This window comes from Balaenoptera ricei, chromosome 12 (assembly GCF_028023285.1).
Source record: "Balaenoptera ricei isolate mBalRic1 chromosome 12, mBalRic1.hap2, whole genome shotgun sequence".
NCBI lineage: Eukaryota > Metazoa > Chordata > Mammalia > Artiodactyla > Balaenopteridae > Balaenoptera > Balaenoptera ricei.
The window spans coordinates 30190196-30214070 of NC_082650.1; the positions used below are offsets into that span (position 1 = coordinate 30190196).

Consider the following 23875-nt stretch of genomic DNA (forward strand, 5'->3'; position numbering starts at 1 on the left):
TACATGAATGTTTGTGGTTCTTAATGAGCAAAAAAGAATGTACCCATACATGTATATGCTAAAGTAATGCTGCCCAGTATCTATAATAAAGGCATCTTCATGTTTTTTCTGGTTGTTTATAAAAACTGAACCTCAGTACATGCATATAATAATTATTAATTTTGGCATCCCTTGATTCGTTGACTATTCAGTAAGTTATTGTATCCTTTTTGTGCAAGATGTTCTTTAGCGTATCTTTATTCTCTTCTTGGTGTTCCATCACTGCACTGACTTAATGCTATTTTGCCACTCCCAGACCTAATATCTGTGAATAAATAGAGAATCCAAGAATAGCCACCTCTTTTTGTTACTGACACTATGAGGGTGTAGAGGTTGTCATTTGCCCCAGAAGTTAGGAGAAGGGACCAGACACTATCAAAATGTCTGGGCAACACTGAATCAATAAATGATTCTAAGTTTTCTTGAAGGCCTTTCCATCTCCGGTTTTTATAAACAAGGTTGCTTTATGTGTTTGTTTTTTATATCACAAAGCTTTAGAATCCTTAGAAATTGATTTGCCTAATTTTACCCATATATTGCAGATTAGGAAACTTTTAGAAGCAGCTAATCCATGGCAACCAACTAGTAGTTTCCAAGAAGTCAAGACACTTTCCAATTAGTTTCTATTATATAATAATAATATATAACAAAATATATTTAAAACAATCTTTTAAAAACAACTGTTATTTACCTTACAAATAAAATTGCACTTTTAAGGCCATATGGGCTGGGATTTGCTAGATAAATGAGAATGATCTAATTCCAGGTTTAGATACATTGAGATCTGAATTCTCTCTTTCTTTTCTAACTTATTGATATAAATTGAAAACACTGAATCACTTTGGTGGCTTTCTGCTTGTTTAAAATTTGTTCAAGCACAACACTATCTGTCCAAAAATCCTGAGCAGCCTAAAGAGTAAAACATTTTGATATACAATATTAATAAAAAATATAATTATATGTTCTGTTTTCCCTACTAACCCTCAAGACCAGCTACTTGCAAAGATTATCTAATTAGTTAAACTATAAGTCATAGGTGGGTTTCTCATAGAGGTCAGCAAAATGGTCAGGAAGGAAATGTCCACAAGGAATAGAGCTTGAGTCTCCCCTCTCCACGCATCCTGGAATTCCTTTGCTTTGTAGGAAAAATGTAATGGTTCATCCATTTCCTAAAGCTCCAATAAGCTAAAACTATTTGGTTCTATTTTGATATCTAATCGTAAAAGACAAAGATCATACGTCAAAAATCCTATATCATATTATATACTTTTGATGATCCAAAAGAAAAGACCACACACAATCATTTCACTATAATATATATAGGAATTAATTATAAGAATATCATATTACATAAAACAAAGGAAGATTTACTCAAACTGTGAATGGACTGTATATAACATATACTTGCTTTCCAAAAGGAAAATATGGTGGTCATTAACATTTTACCTAGCTCTGTATTGTTTTACTATACCAAGAGACTCACTACATACATCATAAGCTGCAGCAAGTAGGACAAAATAAACTAACACCCATCTCATCGTTAAACACAAATTTCTTAATGCAAGAAGTTAAGTTATATCATTTATATCATATGAAGGATATGCGTTTACTATTGTTATGATATTTAAAATACTTTTACTTACCCATTTAAAATTTTGAAATAAAAACAGTGAAAACATATAGACCTAAAAATGTCTGTTAGGCATCTGGTCCAACCATAAACAACTAAATGGGGCTAAATTCCTGTATGTAGTGGCCTGACCACTTTAATTCATCATTTCTTCAAGCTCTATATAACCATAAAGAGAATGCCAAGTTAATTTTTATCTTTTCTCTTTGACGGCATTCTCAAAATCTAGCAATGTTTGATTAAAAAAAAAAGGTAGATTTTTGGTAAACACAGATTTAAGAGGCATTCAGTTTCTGGCAAAATTTCAAATGTGAATACGTTATAAGAAGAGATTAGAAAGAAAAATGAGGGTGAACTTAAAATAATGAATGCTAAGGGAATATATTTTCAAGTGTTCCTAGAGATGTTCCCACTATTGTTCTTTAAAGTTGACTTCAATCAGTGTCCTTTTTATTAATATTATGATTAATGGCATCCTAGCCAGTCTAATGTGTAATTTCCATACAGATAAGTTCTTCAACTCAATGTTTTAAAACACAGTTGTATCTGGAGTCTAATGTCTTATTAGTTCTCCAAAATTGCAATTTTTCTTAGTGAAGTCTTGGCCTCTATTTTACTGTACCTGGAATTCTGGGGTTCTGGAACATCTGATTCTGTGCACGTTTTCTTTACCTGTAAGAAAAGAGTACTAGTTAGTCTCATATGAAAATACAACTTCCTCATTCAGGTTCACACACTTGTTAAAGTGGCTACAGCTCTGCTCACCAAGATCTCTATAAAATACTCCCCACATTTTACAGCGGTAGCATGCTGTATTAAATAGTGTATTTCATTATTATCCTATGAACAGCTGCCAAAGGCACTTCCCTAGACTCCATTAGTATGTAAAGTGTTCAGCTAAAATAGCTGGGGATTAGCTTAACTGGGAACAAAGAAACCAAAGAACCAGGTTTCCCACTTAGGAACTGGAAAGTCATACTGCTCTCAATTCACTAAGAAATGTTTTTCCAGTTGATATTGCTTCTGTCTCCTACTAAAGCGCACAATAATAAACACCAGGTTCTGGGGGCAAAGCACAGTGCTAGCTAAAACATTCATATATTAATTTTCATTTTCTCAATCCAGTGGCTGTATGTTTTATATATTTCTCAGCATATCAATTAAGTTTCGGCATTGCTCACAGACTTCTCATATATATTTAGAGTATACTTTGCAGACTGTATTTCAACTTTGTGGTTTTTAACCCACAAAAGGTAAAGAATGAAAATAACTTTTACTTTTAGGACATGCTCTCCATTTCTGGACAAAAAAGTGTGATACATCCTCTAAAATAAGGTAAAGCACACATCCATTGCCTTTCACAATTTAACTTCAAGCACAGATAACTATGTCTGATTATTATGGTCTTAATGGTACATTATATGCAAAGTAAATTCCGTTTCAAAAATTCCTTAGTTAATATGGAGTGTAAACAGTATACATTAACAAGTCCATTGTCATACGCTCTGGGTGTTTACATTGCCATGGTCTATTCATGCGACCTACAGAATCCAAGGCACTTTAACTTCTAATATGTAGCTTGGAAGTGAGAATAAGTCTACTGAATATACACCGTGAGTATACTACATAAGTGTAAACTGTGATACAAACGGCATTACTTAAGAGTAAGTTTTAAATGTTAAAGATACAGCATTGTCTTTCCAGCTCACAAGGTAACTCTTTCCTCTTCTGACTTAAAAATACAAATACAAAAAAAAAGATCCTTACACTTTCAAAAATCCATGTTTTTGCTTTCAGTTCTAAGCCTAGACATTTTACAAACGGGGAAATCAAGTATTTGCTTGATTAACTATACTCTTTTTTGCATCCTGTGCATACATTCATACAGTATGAAAATAAAACTGATTAGCAAAGAAATTATTATCTCTGTCCTATTATGTAACATCTTCTATGCTCTTAATATGAAACTTAGCACCAAAAGATGGAAGGGTGAAGAAATATTTTTGAGTAATTAGTTTAAAAAAAAAGAAAAGGGAAAAGGAAAACTTTTCTTAAAATGTAAGCATAAAATTCACTATGAAACCCACAAAAGTCTATTAAAAATCCCAAGAAAAATAAGAATTAAAAGGGAAGGACATGATAATAAAACCCTTCTTTCCCACTGGTTCTTTCCTATGATTCATCACCAGAAACTATATGAACTGCCCAATGAATATGTAGAAATCACCTCAAAGTGAATGTCACTTTCTGAAAGACTATGATAGCTTGACTTTGGGACTGACTAAAGAAGCTCCAGATCACACAAGCAAACTAGACAGATACTTCCGAGCAAGAGTCAGAATGAGACAAGCTTTCTATGGTTTAGAAAACAAAGATTTTAAAAAATCTTTAATACCAATGGCTTTACAAAACATCTTTCTCCAAATAACTAACCAGAAAGTTCTTATTATTTTAATTTATTCTTAAAGTAGTAATTGTAATGCCAGAGAACACATCTATTGATTACTTACTATCTAGTTTGCACAGTCCCAGATTCATAGCTTATGCTTAATAAGAATATGATGAAAGATTGAAGTAGATATAGATATTCTTTTAGATATTGTTAGAAATTTGCATTCTTCAAAGTAATTCTTTTTAGGGGTTTTATTAATTTGTTCATGGTCGAATGAGGGAAGAATAATATTTAGGATACCATGACTACTATAGGAGAGGTCTATACAAGTGAGGTCAATGTCCAGAGGACAATCTACTTGTTCAGAGGCAAGTGACTTCTGAGCTAAGTCTTAAAGGACATAGGCTTCAAAGACGAAATCTAGAAAAAAGTAGGTACTTCAACATCATGGGGTTTGTCAGAGGAACCATATTATGAAGACCTTATAAATGGTAAAGAATTTGGAATTTAATCTTTGGACAATGAAGACCAATGAAGGATTTTAAGAAACAGACTGGGTAGAGATGCTGCAGGAGGTAGTGTGGAAGGGGACAGGTTGAGGACTGAGAGACAGATAAGAGCCTAATGCAGCAAGAGAGAAAGTATACATTCCATGAAAGAAGACATGGCATTGATCTTGTATATCACTAATCCCTAGCCTTGAATAGATGCTCCTTGCTATGGTCTGAATGTTTGTACCCCTTCAGAATTCATATGTACAATCCTCAACCCCCAGAATTAGGAAGTGGGGCCTTTGGGAGGTGCTTAGATCATGAAAATGAAGGCTCTACAAATGGGATTAATGCTCTTACGAATGAGACCCACAGAGCTCCCTAGCCCTTCTACCACGTGAGGACACAGAAAAAGTCACTGGCTCTGAACCAGGAGGTGGGCTCTCACCACATACAACCATGCTGGAGCCTCCATCTTGCACTTCCCAGCCTCCAGAATGGCAAGAAATAAATTTTGGTTGTTTGTAAACTACCTGTAGTATTTTGTTATAGCAGCCCAAATGGATTAAGAGAGTTCCCAAATACTAGTTCACTAAGTGAATCATTCAATCCATCGGTGAGAGATGGTGAAGACCTGAATTAAGACAGGAGCCATGGGGAGAGTTGAGAGGATGTTTCTGATAGATACTTCTAAGACAGAATTGACAGAATATTGTTATTGATTGAAACAAAGTATAAAGTAGAATATGATCTGACCTTTTAATCTGTCCTTGAAAAAACTTTGGTAATACCAAAGATCAAAAAAAAAAAGTTAACTTATGACTTCTTTAAAATACTTCAAAACCCTATCTTTCCTCTGAATTGATGGAGAAAATTTAGATGGTCATTAAGAAACTTGTTTTGCAAGTCCTGATTATGCAGAGATGTTAATCACGAGTCATGCAAGCTCCAATCATCATGTTCTATTCTGCCTTCCAAAAAGGAGAACAGGTAAGAATTATCCTACCTGATGAAAAGACAACCTATAGAATGGGAGAAAATATTTGCAAATGATGTGAGAGACAAGGGCTTAATCTCCAAAATATACAAACAGCTCATACAACTCAACAACAAAAAAACAAACAGCCCAATCGAAAAATGGGCAGAAGACCTTAATAGACATTTCTCCAAAGAAGACATACAGATGGCCAGTAGGCACATGAAAAGATGCTCAACATCACTAATTATTAGAGAAATGCAAATCAAAGCTACAATGAGGTACTACCTCACACCAGTCAGAATGGCCATCATTAAAAAAGTCTACAGATAACAAATGCTGGAGAGGGTGTGGAGAAAAGAAAACCCTTTTACACGGTTGGTGAGAATGTAAGTTGGTACAGTCACTATGGAAAACAGTATGGAGGTTCCGCAGAAAACTAAAAATAGAATTACCATATGATCCAGCAATCCCACTCCTGGGAATATACCCAGATGAAACTATAATTCAGAAAGATACATGCACCCCTATGTTCATAGTAGCACTGTTCACAATAGCCAAAACATGGAAACAACTTATCCCATTGACAGATGAATGGATAAGGAAGATGTGGTGTGTGTATACACACACAAACACGCATGCACACACACAATGGAATACTACTCAGCCATAAAAAAGAATGAAATAATGCCATTTGCAGCAACATAGATGCAACTAGAGATTATCATACTTAGTGAAGTGAGTCAGAAAGAAAGACAAATACCATATGATATCACTTATATCACTAAAATATGGCACAAATGAACCTATCTACAAAACAGAAACAAACTCATAGACATAGAGAACAGACGTGTGGTTGCCAAGGGGGTGGGGGGAGGGAATGGGATGGACTGGGAGTTTGGGGTTAGTAGATGCAAACTATTACATTTAGAATGGATAACCAACAAGGTCCTACTGTATAGCACAGGGAACTATATTCAATATCCTGTGATAAACCATACTGGATGAGAATATAAAAAAATGTATATGTGTATAAATGAGTCACTTTGCTGTACAGTAGAGATCGGCACACCATTGTAAATCAACTCTACTACAATAAAAAATAATAAATAAAAATTTTAAATAAAGAAACTTGTATGTTCACAGTGTCTTGATCACAGAATTAGAAGCCAAATGGACAGTTTTACCTAAATTTAAACACACTGTCCCATTTGAGAGATCAATACTTCATTAAACAGTGACTGCTGAAATATACACACTATTACAGGAAGACTATTCTTACAAAATACGTAGAATTTTGTCTTTAATGACCGCTAATTTAGTTTTGAATTTGTTTTGAGTAAAGCTCAAACAAGCAGGCCAAGAAACGAGGCAGAATTTCATGCCCATAATTTAAATCCAAATCTTAGTTTTCATAAGACACACAAGGAAATGAGCCAAAAATATGCCAAGAGAAAAAAGACAAGTAATGTTAAATGCATTTAATTGGTGGCAAAAATGTGAATTTTAACCCTACTTAATGTTATAAAAGTACATGCAAAAATCAGAGCAAGATGAAAAAGAATTGAGTTTATTTCAAGAAAATAACTATTAGTATGTAATGAAGATACAAACATCAAACACTGAAATTTTTGAATGAATGAACAACAGCTAAAATATTGGAGTGTTTATCATATGCCAGGCACATGCTTAGGTAGATACTACTTTTTATCCCAATTCACAGACGATGATGCTGAGAACTAGAAAGATTAATCTGCAAGCAATTATGTAGTAAATTTTAAATCCTGATCTCTGAGGGCATTTTAATGAGTAAATGTTAAAAATCTAAAATTCATAAACATATAAACTAATCTTTTTAAAATGAAGATCAAAACACCTTAATATTTAAAAGTTCAATTTTTAATATATATAATAATGATAATTGCTGCCATTTATTAAGTATTCTTTTCCACTCATTGTACTGGACTATATATATGTAATATCACTTCATCTATGAAGACGGGAGTGATGGATGAAATCCTCCTTCTACAAATGAGAAAACCAAGGCTCAGAGAGCCTTAAACAACTTGGCAATGTTGCACAGCTAGCACTAACAGGGACAGAATTAGAACTGAATGCTCCACAGCAAGCCTTTCTCTCCGATGCTAGATTTGCCAGTTGCTTTTATCAGGTTGTTTTAAAATTAAGAGTTGAAACTAACATTCTGTGGAACAATTTTTGATGCTACTAGTTACTTCTTGCAATATATTAACCATCAAATAAACCTTTTAAATTAGACTACTGAAGTAACCTTTTTTTTTTAACCAAGCACTAGTAACATGTAAAGTCCATCAGCAAAGTGAAATGGAGTTTTGAAGAAATTATCCAAATACCTCTAGTGCCTGCCATCACCACCAACACCCTAACAAGTGCAAAGATGGTCTAATGCACAAAACAACGTCCATTTTGTTGCCTTTGCTGTTGTCATATGCCTGAGGTATCAGGATCCACTCGTTCAACAAGGCTTTACTGAATGCCTTGGGGTATACGAAGCACCCTTCTAGGCACGGCGATGAACTAGACCCGAACAGTCCAGCAAAGTAGCCACTAGCCACACTGTGGCTATTTAGAACTTGAAATGTGGTTAAGTCTAAACTGAGATGTGCTGGAAATGTAAAAGGCACATGGGATTTCAAAGACTTAGTATGCAAAAAAGGGAAAATATCTCAATATTTTTTATACTCATAAATAAAATGATATTTAGGTGTACTGGGTTATAATCACTTCTTTTTACTTGTCTAACAAAGCTAAGATCACAAGTGGCTTGGACTGTATTTCTGTTAACAGCGCTGACTTAGACGAACAAAAACCTGCCTGCATGGATCATGCATTCTAGTGGAGGAGCTATAAAATAAAAATGTAAGCAGATAAGCAATGAATATAAAGTCAGCAGCAACGATTGCCAAGAGAAAATGAAGCAGAATAAGGGGTTAGAAAAGACTGGTCAACAATATTACATTAGCTAGCCACTTATAAAAATCTGATGTTCTTATTTCACAAAACCATTCACTCTTCAAATTTTTTAGGCTGTTATGTGCATGAGTAATATAAATTGTACTATTTAAACAATTATAAAGAATGTGGGATCTGGTATTGAGAATAATGAATATTTCCAATGTCTGGAAAATATATGTATAAAATATAATCTCTAGAATGTTTTGCATTATGACAATTATATTCAAGTATAAAAATCAACTTAAAATTTTTCACATTTTATAACACTAGGTACTTTGAGAGGCTTACAGTCTTTTGAGGGAAAACAGAATTAACTTGTAAAAAAAATTGCAAAGAAAAACCAGTTTCTTTTATCCCATCCACCATCTTCTAAAAAAGCTGGAACCAATTATCCCAATTATTTTGTACTTAATCTTGCTGTTTATAAATCCTGAAACATTAACAATAATAAAAAAATGTAGGACTTCCCTGGTGGCGCAGTGGCTAAGAGTCCGCCTGCCAATGCAGGGGACATGGGTTCAAGCCCTGGTCCGGGAAGATCCCACATGCTGCAGAGCAACTAAGCCCGTTCACCACAACTACTGAGCCTGTGCTCTAGAGCCTGTGAGCCACAACTACTGAGCCCACGTGCCACAACTACTGAAACCCGCGTGCCTAGAGCCCGTGCTCTGCAACAAGAGAAGCCACTGCAATGAGAAGCCTGCGCACTGCAACAAAGAGTAGCACCTGCTCGCTGCAACGAGAGAAAAGCCCGCATGCAGCAACGAAGACCCAAATCAGCCAAAATAAATAAATAAAAAACGTAAAGGATGGAATAATGGAAGAAGACATTTTAAAAAGACCTCTTTCGTAACTTTATTTTGTTTTGAAGTGAACTTTAACGATTAGGCCTTAGAACGTACTATACAGTGTTAATAAAAGATCAATTCTGAAACTATAAATCCAAGATAAAAACTTTATAAATGAAAATTTGCTGATGTAATGAATAACTTATACATATTTTTGTGGGTGGTATGTAAGACAATTTTTATTTCTTCACTGAACTCTGTAGAGAATCTAATAAAAAATAGATTTGAATGCATTACTGTTTAAGGAAAACAATGGATAAAATATAGATATAAAAATAAAGTTCGTTCCTCCAATACAAATTATATTGTAGGTTATTGCATGCAATACTCTTTGGAATACAGAAAGTGATACAGAATTAATGTTAACAATAATTGTCAGCTTTGATTATATTTCAAGTGTGAATAGTACAAAATGTGCATGACTCGGTAAATAATATTTATACAAATACTGTAGTGTATCAATGCCTAGAGTCTTGTATTAGTACACACTTTATAAAATGTATTTTATGACTGGGTTAGATAAATTATTATAAATAATTGCTGATAAAGCAGAATGGTACCTAACTTTAGTTACCATTAGGTTCTAATTTAGTAATAAAAAAGAGACAGAGGTATAGATTGTTATGTGCCATTTTTTTCATATTTTCTAATACTTAGAATTTGGTCATATTTGAATTTTAAATTATGTTAACGGAATTTAAAAGTTTTCCTTATAATTATTCCAGCTTTATTCTAGAAATGTAAATTATCCTCTCAATTCCTACATCTCCATTAGATGACCTTTTTAACACATTTAATTTTTCAATTAGTTGAACCAAGCTCAGAGTTTGATGTGCTTCCCCCTGAACATCCTGTTCTCTAATTAACAGCATTAAATAAATATGAATTAAATGATGTCCCCTTCTATTTTACTTCAGAAAGCACACAGTAATATAACTAAGAAAATATAAAAGTAGGTATATGAATTAATTTTAAAATTGAGTCAAAATAATAACACTTGGCATACTCAAGTAAACATGTATTTTTTGCAATAGAGGCTTTTGCCGAAAGTTATTCTAATGTTTATTTACTTAGAGTAGTGAAAGAAAATATATGTTCACTTTCTAAATATAATATTTGCAAGTTAATACCACTTTAGAATTTACCACAGGAGGTACCCTTTAATGTGATAACTATGATTATTTGTGCAGCCAAGTAAATATAATTTATGTTGAGAAGATCAGCATAGAATTGCTATTCTGCTATTCTTCCATACAAATTTACACTATCTAAACTGGCTTCTATGAAAAGGTCTCCACATTTCTCAACGAGACTTATTTTACATTTTTTAGGTATGTTACAATTCAGTTCTTGACTTCTAAAAACTCAGTGCATGAAAAAAGTATCTTTGGAACACAAAGGTCGTCACACAGAGTTTTAAAAAAGATATCTCTGTATGGGAACATACGTATATGTATAACTGATTCACTTTGTTATAAAGCAGAAACTAACACACCATTGTAAAGCAATTATACTTCAATAAAGATGTTTAAAAAAAAAGATATCTCTGTTTTAATATGCTCATACAAATTTGAGAGGTTTTTCAAAAAAATAAAATACCATTTTGCCAAATAGTTGTCAAAAAATTAAAGTTTTGGAGACAGACTTTGTGAAAATCTAATTACTAAATAATCTAATAGAACTATTGTTATAATGTGTCATTCTTCCTTAGAAAAAAAAATCTTGTGGCTCTATAATTCACACATTTCTGAAATTCTTTTCATGGAGTCAGGGAAGTTTCTTTACTCCTCCCTTTTCTTATTATATCCCTCTTTGATGTTTTTATCATTGCTTACTCGAGCTTCTCCCTGCAACACCAAGTATAGGTTTCCAAAAGCCCAAGGTACCACTTACTTATTATAAAAGTGCACGAGAACTCTACTGCATCTACTTCGGTCCAAAGGAATATTGCCATAACCCTTCTTTAACTGCTATTCATGGACAAAGTATAAAGATACAATTGAATATTCTGTTATTAACTGCAACTGTAAACAAAAAAAAAAAAACACATAAGACGCTCATAATAGTAGGATTAGAGGGTTAATAAAAACAAACCCACAACCGAAAACCTGAAGTGGAAATTATTCTACCCCTCTAGTATTGGACTGTCATGGCAAGATCTTACTTGATTTCTGGCCTTTAATGCAGGAGCCTTCCAGGACCCAGGTTTGGGGGAGGGAGGTTATATAAAATTACACTCTGGGGAGGAATTATGTTTTAAAGGTAAAAAATCCTATAGGCTATAACTCTTCATCAACTACAACTGTCACAATAGGGTTCAAATTATTTGAGAGTTCATTGCAAGGTTGAAAATATTTAAAAAGCAACTTAGTAACGACTCAGGGAAACAAAGCATAATTATTCACGTACAGTATATATGTATTAAATCAAATGTCAAGCCACATGAGCTTTTAAAATTCTGGAGTACATTTTCTCCTTAGTTATGCCATAGTCTTTTGTCACCTGCCATAAACTCCATATATACTGTATAAAGTATTCAGGAAAATTTCAAACTCTTTCTAACAGTATGTTTTTTCATTACTACCCACCAGGGACTATATCAAAAGTAATACAGTACTTAAAATACCACAAAAGGAACCATAAGATGCCTTAACATATCATGTTACAGTTCATATGAAAGTTGGTCCCCTCTTAAGCCTGGAAACGAGACTAGATTGCCATGATACTCGGTATAAATATGACAGATAAGTGTTAAAATGATTTTTTTTCTCACAAATGTGCACTATAAACTATAAGAGATAGCTACCTATGTATGTATAGGTCTCTTTATACTTTTGAACATGTATCTTTGCAATTCTGGGTGTCACAAGATAGATAATATTAAAACAACAAAAAGGAAAATGGAATGTGCAATTCTAAACTAAGAACTAAATACTTAATGAGCATAATGTTGACTTGGTAGAATCCATTGCAGTTAAATTCAGATTGCTGACTCTACTGTACACGTTCTCACTGAACGAGGAAAGAATAAATCCACCAGGGTTAAATATGAAAATCTTTAGCTTTAGATTTCCTTCCATTCAAGTGCAGATTTATGAATTCACACAAACAACACTTTAAAAATAATCTTAAGAATTGATCCTATTCCCCTAAATAGAGACATCTTGCTAATGTTTTTTTTTTTTTTTTTTTTAATGTATTTATTTATTTTTGGCTGTGTTGGGTCTTTGTTTCTGTGCGAGGGCTTTCTCCAGTTGCGGCGAGTGGGGGTCACTCTTCATCGCGGTGCGTGGGCCTCTCACTGTCGCGGCCTCTCTTGTTGCGGAGCACGGGCTCCAGACGCGCAGGCTCAGTAATTGTGGCTCACGGGTTTAGTTGCTCCGTGGCATGTGGGATCTTCCCAGACCAGGGCTCGAACCCGTGTCCCCTGCATTGGCAGGCGGATTCTCATCCACTGCGCCACCAGGGAAGCCCTTGCTAATGTTTTTGACAACGTTTTTTATATCTTTGTTTTCTTTTTCCTTTTTAAGATATTGGAATGTTTTGGCCACAAGGTTAAGAAAAACTTCCCCATTTATCATGACCTGCCAAGCACAACTGGCCCCTAGACTACACAGCCCTCTACCACTTAACTAATTCAGCTCATCTTAATCATGAAACTTCAAAAGAATTTGGCCACAGGCGTAGACTAGCTATCATTTGTTTTAAAGTATAAATATCAGTCATTGTGCAACATATTCTAGAGCACCTGATATCATTTGTATACTAGGTACAATTGATAACTAACCTTTTCAATTTGAACAATAATCAATATAGAGATAATCTGGTTTATTAATACATAATTGTTGAATTTTAGTAAAAGTTTCTGTTAAAACCTCTCTTAGGTTTGAATACATATATGTAAACTTTAAAAAATATTTTCAATGAATATTTGAAAACTCTCCTAATGTGCCCAAAGGTATCACAATAACTAGTAAGGAAAACTGAGAAAGTCTTTAACTTTAAAAACAAATTGACAGGTAGAATGTAAACAATAAAATGTTAAAGACAATTTTAAATTGAACAACATATACCTGTAGATTGATCTGAATATGAATTTACATATGATATAAATATTTCTGGCACAGCATGTTGATAAAAGAAGTATAAATGGACAGCTATATTTTCAAATTTTGTAAATTTTAAATTGTTGATCTTCCATTAAAATAGCAACTTTTAAAGAGAAAATCCTGGGGTTCTGGCATCATGTTCTTTATTTTTAAAATTAAACTATACCTAATAAGCAAAAATGTATTTGTAGCATACTGCATTTTAATTTGATTTTTAAATGATATTCTAGCAACATTTTGAGTTTCAAAATCTATTCTAAAGTAGTTTTATATGAAATCCATCTTGCATAACCATTGTTGTAAGAAGCTTATAAATCACCTTTCCTCAGGTTTTAATCCTAAAATGAAATTCTTCATTAGCAGAGTTAATAAAACACAGAGTCTGTGGCATAATTTACACACTAAAAAAACACGAATTATGTTTTGAGTAGATTGAGTAGATTTTCTATCAAAGTAACATTTTGAATTACCTGTAAGCTAAGGGCAAAAGACAAAATAGTTCCATGTGAAACATATTTCGCACATACAAATTTGTGGTCAGAAAAAACAGCTCCATTAACTGTGTAACTCCAGGTAAAAATGAAGCAATTTATTGCAAGCCTTTTAAAATGTACAAGTTGATTCTTCAGATGGAAGTGAAATTTAGTCAGGTAATTTCAAAATTTCTGTGACCCTAAATATTTGTCTGTCATAAAGAATGAAGTACCCTCTGCAGTCTCAATGTAAAGTAGACCCCCACAGTGGTTAAACTCAAGGGTTAAAGCGTAAAGGAACTATAAATTAGGTTTATCTGTCGTGAAGGTCTCATTCTAGGTAAACCTAATAAATAATTGAGATATACTTACAATTTCTTCCTCTTTGACCTCAATTAAAACGGCTTTCTGAGAGCGGGTTCTAAGGACAATTTATCGTGGTTTCCTCACTACACACTTATGAAGTCATCTGGCTTTTGTATTTCTTCAACAGCTGCATTACCTTCGAAATTGGCTTATAGTATTTCCCCAAAGCAAAATGTGAGACTGCCCCTGACACACACAACGACCTTCCTTCTGCGGGTGGCTGAGTTCAAAAAGTCAGATCGTACAGTTTCAAAAATTCTAACAACAGTAACTCATAAAGAACTTGGAGGAGGAAAGAGAGAAATCAAAGTAGAGATTTTAAAAATTGGCCTCTCTCTCGCTTTCTTTCTCTCTCTCTTCCTCTCTCCCTCCCTCTCTCCCTCTCCCTAAGAAGTTATAACAACACATTATATGATTATTAGTATTTGCTTTTGTTGCTATTTTGATAAGTAGTATTTTACTAGTTTAGGAAAGGTTGGGTGAAAGAACAAACAAACAGGCAAAAAGCAAAAATAAGGTAGTGCAACATCATTATTCAATTACACAGGATTCCAGAAAACAGTAACTGCAGCTAAGGAAAGGAGCAGGAAACTGGCTAGCGCTGACTGATGGTCAGTAGACCCTGAAAACCAAACTGGAAAACTTATTGGCTGTGATAATTCATCCTCTTCTTCAAACAGGTCCCCTAAACAATCTAACGCTGGCAGTAAATCAGACACTTCGAATTAGAAGACATTTTCTCCTCCAGAATCATGTCTTTCTCACAAGAATAATAAAACAGTACCAACAGAGCAAAGTTTTCCTCAGTTGTCTTGAATGAAAGAAATCTTTAAGATACTGTAATTATTGTGACAATTCACCCACAGCTTAGCTCCTTGATGCAGCAAAACACCAATTCACACTCTTTCTTCGTTCAAAGATAAAAAGAGATTCAAAGATCAAAAAATATGTTTAAGTAATTTAAACCAAAGCATTCCAAAGGCTTCCACATCAAGGTTTTAAATCAAAGCACGTGCTCAAGTGCACCTCCAAATGAAGGTAAAAACCAACTGGAAGCTTAAGGTATCGTGAAGAAGTTAAAATTAAACTTACAATCATAGTTTTAGGAAAAAGAAAATAAAGTTCCATAAATAGAAGGAAATATTTGTTCTCACAAAAAATATAAAACACATCATTGTGATGACTACATTTGAAATCTAATGAAAAATCCAAATTCGGCACAGAATTTCAAAATAAAAGTTATCCAGAAAAAAAGCCTTTCATTTAAATGGCTGGTATTAATTGTTAAAACCCTGCAGCATGCACCTTATTATAAGGGAAGACCCCTCAAAGTCAACTATTAAAATTTTCTAATGAAAGCTAATCTATTAATTATCAATTAATGTATCACCTGCATTTCTCCCAGCATTAACATAAGGTAATTACAGAGGTTGAATTTTATGAAGTAAAGACAAAATGTATTTAAAAGTTTCAGCATGGGCAGACCAGGGATTTTCTCTGTAATGACCTACTCACTCAATTTTTATGTACATATTTCTTCTCTCATCCTGTGCTAAAACTGAGAAAAATCCAAACTTATTTTACCTAATATTTTTCTCTGAGATAGAACTGCTTATACTTAAATGACTTTCTACATAACACAATAATTATAATGCCTCAATCAGAAGCTAAATACAACTTACCTCATTCAAAGTCCAAAAACCTGAAACTAATTCCAGTTTTATTTGGAAGGAAGTTTTGTGTGTACGTGTGAAGTTCAACAGCCAATAAATTCCACTCTCCAGTGTGAGTAGGATGAAACCCGGTTCAAGGATTACAGAACAGTCTGCACGGTTTATAGTCTCAAACCAACATCCAGGTAGCCTTAAAAACACCTTGCTCTGCCGTGAACCTGCAGGCTCTAGAAGCAGTGCAGTTATTTAGGTTAACTAGGAGGAGACCAGGAGAGTAAACACTCTTGGCTCTGACCAATGGCTTTCCACGCCTTTCTGTTTATAGTAAGATGACTTGTCGTCAGAGGTCACCCCTATCAACAGCTCCTGTCTTTCACTGGGATCTAAAGCATTTATCCTGATTCCTAGGCTGTCAACCTGCTGTCATGGGGACACCTTCATAACCCATTGGTGTAGCTACTCGAAGAGTTTAAATCCCTGCATTAAATTTTCTAAAAGCAAATTTTACTTGAGTTTCTTTTGAAGTGAAACATTTCTGCAGGAGAAATACCTCATGGCAAGTTAAGAACTGGTACTCATTTAAATAGGGATTAAATGAGGATTGGTATTCATTTAAAGTCCCAACCAACACTTTATGTTTTTTGTTCATTTGTTTTTTGTTTTTGGTTGAAGCAGAAGGCTTGTAAGATTTCACTTTCATTATTACATCTCTCCATTAAGCACAAAATTTTCTTCTTCCCCTAGGCATACATACGTGCATGCTGACAAAATGGAAAGATAATTACAGGCATTTGTATTTCATCCATTTTTAATGTATTTTTATTTGAGGTAGAGGAAGGGATGAACACAATTAGAAATGCTCACACAGAGGTTATCATTTTATGTAAAATATTTTCTAAAATAAAGCCTTTTGTGTTTTCAAAAGAAGAGATATGTTAAGTTCTAATGAAATGAAAAGGAAACAAGAAGAGCTAAATTCAAGAGATAAGGGTAATGCAAATAAGCCTATTCTCTGGCGTTGAGGTTCCCCTTTTTTCTAAAGGTTTATAAAAAAGAATTGTTTTCTTTTGGGAAAACAATATTATGCAACTTTCCCCATCTAGCCCTTTTAAATATGTCTCACAGATCTCAAAAAAAAAAAAAAAAAGCTAAGCTCATTTCATAAGTTCCTCCAACAATATTTCAACTTAGCATTTACAGGCATTATGGGAATTACTGCCTCCAATTTGTCTGTGTAATTCTGGGACAGTTTCTTTTCTTTCATTTTTCTTGGTCTCTACAGTGTGACTCTTTGATACAGTGAGGCAAAGCGTTCAAAATAAAGACCTACAGCCAAGGATTCAATACTTCATTCTGAGTAATTTGTAGCACAAGTGTTTCTTGAAGTCATTTTCATTTTCGAGGTGGAACTAAGTGAAGAGCCATTACCTATTTCAGGTCTGGGCTGCACTACAAGAAACCCCAGTGCCCTTAGGAACTGAAGACGGCGCTATCTCCCCACAGTACTGGCCACGGATGTTGCTGCTGAGAAACTGGATAAGGGTCCATATCCCACCCACAGCACACATTAGCCCAGGTTTTGATGCCACTCCAATACTTACTTGACAGAGAGCTGCCTGGGTCTATTAGAGTTAATAAAATGTGTTGATTAATTATTTTAGAGACCCCATTTTTGACAGATTCAGTTCTTTGATCTTTGTATGGTTAGGATCACTAAAAGCAACGCCTTCTTTGCAGCTGAATCATCTTAAGTAGTTAGAGCTTCTTGAGTATTGTGGTATACATCAGAGTTGTTAAGTTCAACAGAATATGCTTCTGAACTGGCTACTTTTTAAAGGGATTATAAATTATTCAATATTTTCTAAACTCTTAAGAGCTCAAGAAACATTCATGGAAGTAAAAATCTATGTCTGTCCCAATTACAACAGAGACTCAGCAAACCATACCCAAAACCCTGAGGAGGACAAAATCAGTTCATAAATTAAAGAAAGTTGGCTGTATGGTAATTTTCTTTCCCAGTCTCAGTTGTGGGTTGGGAAGTGGGGGGAGGGCAATGAGCCACGCGTGGTGAAAACTTTGAGATAAGGAAAAGATAAACATGAAAATAAATGCCATGGGTGGAATAGGGAGGGTGGGAGGGAGATGCAAGGGGGAGGGGATATGGGGATATATGTATACATACAGCGGATTCACTCTGTTATACAGCAGAAACTAACACAACATTGTAAAGCAATTATACTCCAATAAAGATGTTCAAAAAAAAAAAGAAAAGAAATGCCATTTGTAGTTTCAACTCTTAAACAGTACAGATAAATAAAATTTTTCTGAGGAATGTAATCTTTATCTCAGCTTACATTAAGGCATCAAAGTGTTCCTTGGATCATAAAAGTAAATGTAAATTTTACTTTAGACCGTTATGACTAAGTAGGAAAATTACACTGATGGTTTTTTAATAACATTTTATGGACACAGATTGTTGGGATGCCCTTCTAGCCCCAGTGTACTGCCACCAATTAATTATGTGACCTGGAACAAATAGATAAACCGTTCTTTCTGAGCATTTGTTTCCCCTTCTGTGAAATAAAGGTTTCCACCTCAGAGTGTCAGTGGTATAGTATTTATTTTTTCAATGCAAACCACATACTTTGAAGACTCCATCCACAAAATAGATTTTATTTACCTATAATTGCTTTCATTACCCATGCTTAAAATCAGGCTTTATAGCTGTCAATCAATGCTGCTAATTATTATGACATACACTCCAGGTACAAATGAGTTAATAAAATAGCCAAAATCAAAGGTACTAGATGTTTTTAAAAGCCAGGAGAGCCTTATTATGAGTAAATGTTTGGTTTCCCTTATGTATTAAAATACAAAGTAATAAATACATAAAATATAGACACAGAAAACAAACTTCTGGTTACCAAAGGGGAAAGGGGGATGGGGGGTAGGGATAAATTAGGATACTGGGATTAACATATACACACTACTATGTATAAAATATATATAACTGAATCACTGTGCTGTACACCTTAAACTTACACTATAGGGGCTTCCCTGGTGGCGCAGTGGTTGAGAATCTGCCTGCCAATGCAGGGGACCACGGGTTCGAGCACTGGTCTGGGAAGATCCCACATGCCACAGAGCAGCTGGGCCCGTGAGCCACAATTACTGAGCCTGCGCGTCTGGAGCCTGTGCTCCGCAACAAGAGAGGCCGCGGCAGTGAGAGGCCCGCGCACCGCGATGAAGAGTGGCCCCCCCTCGCTGCAACTAGAGAAAGCCCTCGCACAGCAACGAAGACCCAACACACCCAAAAATAAATAAATACATAAATTTTAAAAAAACAAAAACAAAAAAATTACACTATATTGTAAATCAACTATACTTCAAAAAAAAACCTTTTTTAAATACTGAAAATGGCACCTTGACCTCCAAAACCTCTATTTAGTCCTTCAATTCCACCTTTCAGTGATGTAAGTACTATCAGTGAGGGCCTGTCCCACATTCTGATAAAAGTGAAGCTATTATGAACGGCTGGCAGCCGGTACATTACAGCAGTGACTTGCATGGTGTCCGTGCTCCACTGGTATTTCTTAAATGCAGGAGTATCTTTCCAAGCAACATGCAAATCAAGATTAAGTTTATTCAATCATGACAACTCTGAGGTTTAGTAGAAATCACATAATTTTTTTAAATCAAGAAAATAAATCAGTTCCTGCAGTTTCATGGGGTGCATCCTTGACCACCCACCCTCCATAAACTCTTACACAGGTTGGTTGCCTCTGTGCCCCCTGCTCTTCATGTCTCCCCCACTCAGTGGCATCATCTCCTCTTTTGTACACTGTCTAGTAATCTATCAAGCACCCACCCTCTTCAGAGTTATAAGATACCCGCAGGCTCTTTTACAGCATTTCCCGCCACTTTTCATTATTGCCTAATTAATTATAAGACAGCTTTGTGAAAAATCCCTAGGAAGGATATTAGAAATTAAGAGATAAAATAGAGCCAACATGAGGGGACAAAAGAACACCAAAAGTGCAATCATATAATTCTGACAACAGCTGAAAAACCACGGAGAAGGGAGAGAAAAACAATTTAAAATTTCTGTGTGTACAATAAGCTCCCAAATTGCTGGTTTGAAAAAGGCCACATGGAATCAAAATTAAACAGCCATCGCAAACTACAGCAGCCTCTTTAGCCAGGTTACTGATGTGGTATCTATATTAGAATATAAAAAATATAAAATTCAAAACCTAAGAGCCTATTTTTAAATAAACATTTAGCAAATTATGTCCATGACCTTGTATAACAAATACCACCTAGTAATCAATGCAGTAATTATAGTCATCGTTTGTTTAATCTTTTTCCTTCTTTTTCTGATAAGGCTGACAAACTCAAATACATTCAGGAGCCAAGTGGGTAATTTGAAGGAGTGAAATGGGTCAAACGGAGGTGAGGCTATTGGCAAAATGCATGATCTGCCCAAAACCATTCAAATTCCACACTCCCTCTCATCTATTCTCATGTCTTAAATACTATCCATATGTTATAGATTCCCAAATTTTCATCACCTCTTAAGATCCATCCTCTAAGTCCTAAACTCTTACTTTCTCCTAATTTATATCTCTATATAAATATCTCACAGCCATATCAAACTTTAACATGTCCAGTGTTAGGTTCTATTATAATTCTTTTTCACCAAGTCTATTTTTACTGTCCCATATTTTCCATATAAATAAATCTAGAAACCAGAATCACTGGGTCCTCAATTTCCTCAAACTCTGCATCTAAACGCGTCTAAGCAGCAAGATTAGATCAACTTGAAGAACCATGCCCCCCCAGAGCACTAGACGAAATTAGCGGAACAAATCTCAGAAACCGTCAAAGTCAACCAGGTGGCTTTATCCTTAAGTTTCTGTATCAACCTTTCTACTTGGTCTATATATACCAATGTGCCTCACAAGAGGAACTCTCGGACAATTCTTGGACAGCTCGGACAGCTGTCCACAACAAGCTGGTCAGTGAGTTGAGTCTTCTCTGAATGCATTCCAGGACCAAGCTCGTGTCACTGATCACACCAGCTAAAATCAGGAACAAATTTCATATTGTCTCTTCTAATTGGAGACAGAGATAACGTCCCACAGGGCACACATAAGTAATAAGTCAATACTCCTCCATGAAACTCCCGAGTGACCAAGGGTGGCTTCATTTTGGATGGAGTTCCACATTTGATGATATATGATCTATAATCCTTAAACATTTGAATGTCTCTTATGTCAACCCTAACATAAAAGTCATCTAAATGACAAGGACAGTTCCAAGATGCACACTGAGCCACCAGAAAGAAAGTGGCTTTTACATTTGATGGTACCCCACAAGTGGGAATGGCATTGGTGGGGGAGGCACAGGTACATGGTGCCTCCAATGTGGCTTCTAGGTCAGTTGGGGGGCCTGACGGTTCCCAGGGCAGCTCCAATGATCGAGTCTAGTCTTGTTTTGCAAACTAGTCAGTTCGATCTCTGTTTGCTCATACCACTAACCAGTGGCATTTGCTTGCTCTATGAATGAATGAGTAACAGCTATGGGAATGATGGGGAAGACATTAAAAGGTGTTCAGAGGCTTTTTGAATGAGAGGTGGAGCTGGGCCACCTTCTGCTGTTATGATAGACTTGTTGGTAAATTTAAGGGAAATGGTGTTCCAAACATGTCAGAGATGTCTGGCAGGGGGATAGCAGAGCCAGGACTCAGCTAACTTGAAGGTGCTTCTAACAGATGGGACTGCCACGCTAAAGCATTTTCCTCCAAGAGGAAGATTCTAAAGGTGACTCTGAAAAACAAAAAAATCATTAATGTCCTTCCAACTACTGCACCTCCCAGACCTAAAGTTTTCTACCCACAGCCTCAGAGTCGTTGCTCTTCCTCTGTCCCCACAAAATCATGTGTCATGTTCCAGTCACTACAACTTCACCTTTCTCCAATCATTTTTTCCTGGCACACACAGATCTCTCATCCTGAAAGGTCAAGAGCAAGAGGCCAAAGCCATTTTTAGAAAACGTACAGAGGCCCATATGTTCCCCACTTTGACCCACAAGATCCACTCTAGGGAGACTCTAGCAAGCAGTTTACTCAATCAAGTGATCGACAGCATTATAATCTAGGATGATTCAATCCAACAAGAAAATTCAAGTGGCTGAAGCACAGTAAGTCTGAATCCTCTGCTTCCCCTTTAACCAGGCTGCCACCTAGAGGGTTTACCCAACAGGCTGTCTACGGTAGCTTTCAGGGGAAAGAAAGACTCATCATGTCTAGGAATGGTCAGGATAATATGCCAACTTTTCAAAATATAAAATTTGATATAACCTCTCACACCTTTCATCTTGACCATAACCCAGGAAGTAGCCAAGAGATGATCCCTTACTGGGGCCAGTAAGATTCAGTAACCGAAGTGTTTTACTAATGTACGTGGACCAGAAGATCAGGGAGGCAGAGTTATAAATCTTTGGAGTTGATTTTAAGGAGGCTGTTCCAATGTGCAACAATACAAAATGTTTGTGGATGACAGGGGGCATGAAACCGCCACTAAATACCTTGCCTATCAGCCCTGGCTTCCGTGATAGAAGGTACACCATTGTCAGATTTATTGAGATTAATTTCAATGGCCCCAACAGTGTGGCTGGAGTTGGCTGATTGGAATGGACCAGCAAAACCATAACCTGAAAAAGTGTCAGCAGCTGTGAGGCACCACTGACAGTCCCAAGAGGGTGTACAATGCAGTCAATCTGTTAGAAACAGCAGTGGTAAACCCCTATAAAATATGTCTTCCCTCCCAGAGACAAACAGATCAACTATTAAGAGGAGTCATCGGTCTTCCATGCCAATCATCTCTATACCAGAAACACAGAGTGCTTCAGTTCCTGCCCAGTCTGTGACCCTGGCTGTGCTGCCTGTTCAGGACAATAATGAATCTGGGTGGCAATGGCGGCGATCTGGGTGGTGCAAGCTGAACCAGCTTGATTCCAGTTGGTGCTCGTCAGAGAACATGCCCTTATCATAAGCGTCTTCATGAATGGCCCTGACAGCTTAACCATGTCCACAGCTTGTGGCCCCCAAGAAGGATTTTCTAATCTGCCAGTTGGCAGTTTTTCAAGTGGCAGACCATACAACTAATCATTGGCAACTTTCCCTAAAATAACTTATTTCCCTAAAATAACTAGATTCATTAATGGAGTATTGGCCAACACTGTGAGAACTGCCTTGAATTCTGCACATCAAACAGAGACAATATCCACTTTTCTACATAGTTGATGGTGAGGCTGAACAACCATAGCAGTCCAGTGGATATACCATTAGGTTTCAATTTAGCTAATCCATCAGTGAAAAGGGAATCTTCTGGGAACCAGGAGGATAAGGTTTTCCCCAAAGGGAGAGCTGCCACTTTTTCATGGGAAGTTAAGATTCTGTTGGTGTCAGATCAACTGCATTCCTCACTATACTATTTCCATTTGACAACCAAGGCTTCTTGGGCCCTTCCTACCTTGCTATTCATTGAGTATGAGTTGGCCCACTCCAAAATGGGAATATCAAGCTGAAGCATTCAGTTTGACTCAAAGGAGGGTACCTGGTATCAAAGTCAGGGATATGATGAGTCCAGAACCCCAAGTGGTACCTCTGGGTGGAGGTTGCCTCTTTTGCCAGAAGCTTCGATCAGCAAAGTCATAAAAACTTGAAGCTCAAAAGAAGTCATTAGGATTGTGGGGCTCCAAAGGTACTAGCACTTCTCTATATGCAGCTCTTTCAGATTAGGAGAATCCCTCTGGATTTTATAAGCATTCACAGTATAATCATGTAAAATTCAGTAGTGGAAGCTATAACAATGATACACT

At 35.8% G+C, this 23875-nt stretch overlaps 1 protein-coding gene and 1 non-coding gene across 21 annotated transcripts in view; both read right to left on the bottom strand.

The window, feature by feature from the left end:
- Positions 1-23875, bottom strand: part of EYA4 (EYA transcriptional coactivator and phosphatase 4) — a 293920-nt gene that overhangs the window by 124220 nt on the left and 145825 nt on the right. For 19 of the 20 annotated variants that reach the window (XM_059941173.1, XM_059941171.1, XM_059941172.1 and 16 more), the window contains one exon: positions 2292-2341. In XM_059941173.1, coding sequence (XP_059797156.1) covers positions 2292-2341 — 50 coding nt within the window. Of the gene's footprint in view, positions 1-2291; positions 2342-16000; positions 16238-23875 lie in introns of those variants that run through there. The other variant, XM_059941183.1, reaches the window with a different exon arrangement.
- On the bottom strand, positions 5427-5565 carry LOC132376491 (U8 small nucleolar RNA). Its single transcript, XR_009506327.1, has one exon. It is a non-coding gene; the product is annotated as a U8 small nucleolar RNA (small nucleolar RNA).